Source organism: Cylas formicarius, unplaced genomic scaffold (assembly GCF_029955315.1).
Source record: "Cylas formicarius isolate icCylForm1 unplaced genomic scaffold, icCylForm1.1 PGA_scaffold_3__17_contigs__length_32017465, whole genome shotgun sequence".
In the NCBI taxonomy this organism is placed as follows: Eukaryota; Metazoa; Arthropoda; class Insecta; order Coleoptera; family Brentidae; genus Cylas; species Cylas formicarius.
The window spans coordinates 28549539-28555974 of record NW_026844326.1 but is presented as its reverse complement, the minus strand read 5'-3'; the positions used below and the strand labels follow the sequence as shown (position 1 = coordinate 28555974).

Sequence of the window (6436 nt, the reverse complement as noted above, 5' to 3'; positions counted from 1 at the left end):
GCCCGATTTACATGCATAATGGTGAACCTCCTCCCCTCCGGGACTGGCCTGACCGCCGCGCTTGTTTTAAAAATGATTTATTTGACGGCCGATTATTTTCTTGTTAGTTGTGATTGCAACAAGTCATGCTTTCGAGCTTTGGAACTTTGCCGTTTTAAAAACTTGCTCAAATAGTCAGTAGTTATCGGAACTTTTAAGAAGTACAATTTTAATTTACCCAGCCACGTATAACCGTTTCCACGTTGTTAGTTAAACAATTTTCGGACATGCAATTTGATTGTTTAATTATACGTCGCAAGATATTGCTTTGGAATTTGGAAAAACATGCTCGGTTTATACTTAGATAGATATTTAATTTAATATAATTATATACAATTTTCTTGTTCCCTTGTTCCGATACCAGGTAAACCTAGCGATATTATGAGAAATAAATTACGTTACGGAAACAAACTGCCCCTTCCTGTCCTGTTAAAAAAATCCTTTTTGGGAAAAGTTTGTAAAGGAACGTTTTCCGATAAAATCGACATATGATATATACTAATATCAAAGTGCAAAGTTATCTTTCTTAAGCCTAAATGGGTATTACATTGGACATGGCCAAGCACATTAATGACGTTTTCTTTGGTCCTGACGCGTCAATTTCTTCTATTCACCCGATTTTCAAGAACTTGTTTTGTTTGGCCCAAACATTAACTACTAAAATGTGCTCCAATGAGATATTTTGCTGCCTATACTTACAAAGCACTGGCAATGGAATAAGACGTTTTTAATATAATAAACACAATCAGAGTACTTTTTACAAAACTCACACTAAGAAAACTCAGAGGTTAGATAAATTTTAAAATCTAACTATATCAAATGAAATATTTGTCAAAAAATCAAAAAATCTTGTCAAATCATTATACTATTGCTATAATTTTTATATTCCATATTTTAAATCAAACGTGTAAGTTCCTTCCAGTAACCGACGAACATGAAACGCAGAGGATCGAGTTTTGCACAGGAGATCTGAAGAAGGTGCAAATTTTCTAAACAGCAGGTGTATTTAATAGCAAGAATAAACATTTTTGATCCACTAATAATCAACACAAAATGCAGGCAGTGAAAATCCAAGGACGGACGTCAGTTATTTTATGGTGTGGCATGTTGAACAATGTGGTGGCCGAACCAATTATATACGAAGGATCCTTGAATGGCTAACGCTATTTAAATTTCCTTGCAGCAGAAATAGAAGTTGTTGGAAAATGTGCCAGTTAGGAATTATTTAAATTTAATTTGGCATCAAGATGGCGCACCTCCGCATAATGTCCAACCGATTACCTAAATAATAAACACAGACTTTAGATAGGTAGGCAAGGAACTATCAAATGGTCCGCCGACCTGAATCCTTGTGACATTTTTTTGTGGGGTCACTTAAAAAATAAAACTCGTTATAATAGGCCGGGGAGCTCTCGAAGCCTGGGCGAGAGACCGGGCCGCGGGGGGCTGGAGAGTTGCTCCGGGAATGAGGCAAGCGAGGCTTATGATGGATGGGCCCGCCCTTCCTCGGACCAGGGAGCTGCTTAGACTGACCAGAAGGGAGTGTAGAGCACTAACAGGGGCCTACACAGGACATTGCAGGCTTAGGAGGCATCTCTGCTTGCTAGGCATTGGAGACGACCCGGAGTGTAGGTGGTGCATGGAAGGGGAGGAGACCCCGTATCATCTGCTCACCGAGTGCCCTGCCTTGACATGGGCAAGATTGGGAGACTTCGGAACGGCCCTGATCGATCCGGATTCAGTGCACGGTATTGGGCTAAAGGAGTTGCTGACCTTCTATAGGAGGGGCGGCATTCTGGACGCCCTCTAGAGCGGCCTGGGCGCACAACGGGCCCATCTGGTGGCCTAAGTGCTTGGACGCCCGCGAGGGCGCCCCCCTTTAATACCAATACCAATACCAATGCACTTCCACATCGTGGATACAGTGGACATTCTATCTCCCGAATTAAAGCAACTTTATCATCTAGAGATAAAATTTTTCGCTTACTCGCCATGCTCGCCGTATTCACTAAGTTAAATTAGAACTGATTGAAACAATGGTGTGCTTTTATACATACCGATTAAGACATTAACATGTGTAGGCCCCTGTTAGAGCTCTACACTCCCTTCTGGTCAGTCTAAGCAGCTCCCTGGCCAGTCAGTCAGTGCAGTACTGACTCAGAGGGACCGTATGTGGAAGTGCAAAGAAAAAATCATTCAGGCTGAAGCGGCAGTTCTAGTAAAAAACTAAGAAAGCCAAAATTTGATTTGGATCGGGCAATATTGCAGTGGTCCTCTGGACCTATCGTAAAACTAAAAGCAGAAAAGTTTGCTGAACAGCTTGGCATTATCGATTTCAAGGCTTCGGAAGAATGGTTAGGTAAGTTCGAACAGAGATATGGTGTAAATTATGGATAGATAAGTGACGAAACCCGTGATGCCGACAGAAATGTCACTAACGATTGGCTGAAGGAGACGTGGCCACAACTAGTAGAAAAGTACCCTGCTGACGATATTTTTAATAAATAAAATACATTTCAAAGGGAAAAGTGTGTGGGTGGAAAACTTTCTAAAGAACGTATAACAGTGTTAGTAGCTGCCAATATGAGTGGGAGAGAAATTGGAAAATCAACTATTTTAAGAACAAACTGAATAGGAATTGCTTAAGAAAGTGACATTTATTTTAACCAAGGATTCCAAAATTGTCGAAATATGCAGGGTGTTAGAGGGGGAGGCACTTTTGGAACACCCTGTATCAACAAAATTATAATATTTTATATTTTCAGGAGAAGCCGTTTGTACGAAACTTTTTTCCTATGCCCTATGAATTTTCAGATCGTATAGCGGATCGTTTTATTTGGCACGCAGTGTACAAGAAGTACAAGAGACGTATCTGAAGAACCAAAGCGAGTTTTGCGATGCGACTGCGGGCTAAAACACAACGAACCCCCGGACTGACGCACGGGCAATACCCTGGGGCATCGCGTGCCTGCGGACTTTTTCATCATCGAGCCCCCACAACGCGAACGTTAATAAATTATAAGGCGATACACATTTTCGTTATGACCTTTCAATTCCCCAGGTCCTATATGGCTCGCGATTGATTTTAAATTACGACCCCTATCGGTGGCCGCTGACAACGTCGACTTGTCAGACGCGACTGACACTTATCAATTCCCCTACCTTTTCGGTACTTTCCAAATTTCAATAACGATGTCTGCAGACGGGCCGGACCCTGTCGGATCGCCTAGAGAAAAACGGAAACTGCCCGGAAGCCATTCGGAAGAGAGCTTTGACGGGCAAAAGACCATCAGACAGAAACTTATCGCCAAAGTGAAATCTTGGAGCGGCAAAGATACCAAATTCGTGTCACAGGAAGCCTGGGAGCAGAGCGGTACAAGCGAGGACGACAGTCCCAAGTTGCGAAAGTCGCCCAAATCCTTGCCCGCCCTTAGCGGCACTTCGAAATTGTTGTTTTGGGATCCGTACGATCGGAAAGGCAGAGGTAACAGGAAAGCAGCAAGGAAGAAAGGCAAAAGCACCTCCGTTCCTAGAAACGACCCTGGTCCAAGTCTGGACGACGCGGAAGAAGCAGCCGGAGAAGACGCTGTCGAGCCTGAAAAGGACAACTTGAGCAAGTACGCTTACGATCCTAGAAGTACTAAGTCTGTGGTGTTCACCGACGAAGTCTTGGTGGTGTACTTCAAGAACGAGCTCGTCGTCGGTGAAGCGACGGAACCCTTGAAGAAGGAAGCGGAACAACAGACCCGGAACAAGGAGATGAGAAGGTGTCACCTGGTGAAGTACCAAGACAAGTACAACTTGTGTCTGTTTTGAGACTGTCCCACGATCTATCCGTCGTCAAAGTAACTGCAACGTACAATAGTAAAACATGTACCCATCGACTTGCCTTTGTTTATTTCCTTAAGGTTTTGGTAAGGCGACCTTTAACAGTAAGTGGCCAAAATCATCAAATCACTTAAACTAAGCTCCCTAAGAATGTACCTAACTCTGAAATTTGAGTTTTCTCAATAACCTATTTCACAGGTTTCTGAAAATGATTTTAAATTGTTTAGTGGTTTTTATGGAGCCCACAGAAAGCAGTTCCGTCGTCAAAACGCCGGAGGTTGTTACTTTTTAGTCCAGTTAATGTTGAAAGAATTAGGTTAGGTAGTAGTTTTTATGATTGGAAATATGATTACCATGTGGCAGTAAATTATTTGTGCAATTTATCTCACTGGCGCTGCTATATTACATCTATTTTTGACGAAGATAGAACGATTCTGAATAAAACATTGCTTGAAAGGCATTTTTCGAGTACTGACTTGGTTGAATTCTAAAACAGAGTAATACCATGAATTATGTAATATCGTCCCCCTCCCCCCTTATTTAATTATGATTTTGGTGAAGAAATAAAAACAAGTACAACCTGTGTCTGTTTGTCCCAAGATTTTCTTTCGTCAACATGCAAGAGCAAAATGTATACTAGTCGAATTGCTTTTGTTTACGTCCATAAACTTTTGATTGGACAACATGTACGACATCTCTTGGTTCGGTCTGGCAATGATTATACCTAACTCTGAACTTTGATTCTTCTCAAAAAGCTATTATGGCGTTGAATTGATACAAATAGTAGCATTCAGTTGTTTTGTTGACTTAACGGTGTATCGTCGAGTACTGTAAAATACGGTGATATTACAACGACATACAGCACTGTCATGTTTTCAAGCCCTCCCATTTTCAGCTTGGATCCCAAAATATCAACAGTGAACTTAAATGAATTGACAGAATTTCTAAAGACCATGGTTTACTCTTAAGCCCAGAAAAATGTACAGTATCATTTTCACATGGCACGAAATTATATGCAAAATTTATATCATTCCATAAAAAAGACTTCACTAATTGTAATTCTGCACAATTATGACAATGGAAGCTGCATAAGAGATTGCTTGTAACTTGATATACAAAAACCATCCAAAACCATTTTTCAAGCACTGATTTGGTTGGAATATAAAAAAAGTAATACTGTGAAATATTTGATTACGGTTTTGAGGGCTGAGCAAGTTATGTTATTGTAATATAAGATTGCAACTTAAAGAGTACCCCAACCATCCCAACATCACCTTTGGGTGAGTTTCTGCTGGCTGCTTTCTCGAAGGTTAACTCCATGATGGGATCAGATTAGAAGAACTAATAGTCATCGTAAATTAGAAGCGAATATATACACAAAAAGGTATATATTTAATTCAATTCATTTCAACAATCTCACTTACGTCTGAAACAATATTGAAGTTACCACACATAAACAGGTGTAGGGGGATCGAATGAAAGCCTATATCGGACTTCAATTCTGGGGGCACTTTTTACAAAACTTCTGGATTCCTCCTGTGTCGGTTTTTGCTGAATCGATCTTGCTAACGTGTTGCCAATCATCCTCTTGGCTTCTTCGGAGCTTGACTGAAACTGGCTCGCGTTTTGCTCCGTACCTGCTTATATATTATTGACTCTCGCATCTTTCGTTGGTAGAAGAATTGATAACATGCAAGAATTATAGTTTTGTCGAATAATCAGGACTGTTTTTGATCACGTAGCGGCAGCTTAAAAAGGTTTAAAATTTTTCGGACGTTCTTGAATAAATAATGCCAATCTATGAGTATATATAAAACAATGATTGAAAGGTTTTGGTTAGTTTTTTTTTTCTTTTCACTGCCAGCTTCCTTCGAAAAGCGATGAATGAGGTTGTGAATTTGGAGAGGCACCCACCCTCAATCAATTTGCGAATATGATTACCCGGGGTTGTCCTCTATCCGTGCCGCGTCAAACAACCCCGCACTGTTTAATATTTAATGAACAAGAGTCAATAAATCTAAAACAGGCGATGGGGTGATGCGAGATCTAAGGCAAAGGGTGCGTAAGTATTATTCGCACCCTACAATTTTACATCTCTCCTCCCTTAGTCGCGCTAATATGTTAATTTGATCGTGGCGCGGGGTTTTCAGCATCCCGATTGTCATTCGGAGCCGCCAAATTGAAAGAAAAAGAACAGTATTCGGGATACAAACGCACACATCGCAAACAACGGAGAGACAGAGACTTTGTCTATTGTTCGAGGGTTTTCCGCTTCGTGCCCGCTTGTCATCGGATTGGCGGCGCTTCACCGACGCAAACGTGGTGTATATACGTTTAATATTATCCACGGGAAGTTTGGAAAATTGCCAAACGTAGAACGGTGTTCGGCTTGCGCAGCGAAAGCTGTCAGGGGACCGCGAGTCCTTAGACTCCGCAGTACGTCGTTCCCTACTTGTTCATTACAATTTTAAAAAAAATGTTTTGACAAGTTGTCCATAAAAATCGAAACATTTCAGAAATATTGTCAACGATATGGGCTGTTCAGTAAAAGCCTGGCAATACAAAAATA

General features: G+C 41.1%; 1 protein-coding gene across 1 annotated transcript; it reads left to right on the top strand.

Annotated features, from left to right (window-relative positions):
- Positions 1 to 3184: 3184 nt before the first annotated feature.
- LOC132699827 (uncharacterized) lies at positions 3185 to 3916 on the top strand. Its single transcript, XM_060666746.1, has one exon. The coding sequence runs from the start codon at positions 3232 to 3234 to the stop codon at positions 3853 to 3855; it is 624 nt and encodes a 207-aa protein (XP_060522729.1). The 5' UTR covers positions 3185 to 3231; the 3' UTR covers positions 3856 to 3916.
- The last annotated feature ends 2520 nt before the right edge of the window (positions 3917 to 6436 follow it).

Excerpts from the sequence above, each read along its gene's own strand:
- LOC132699827 (XM_060666746.1), top strand. The coding sequence starts at position 3,232 with ATGTCTGCAGACGGGCCGGACCCTGTCGGATCGCCTAGAGAAAAACGG.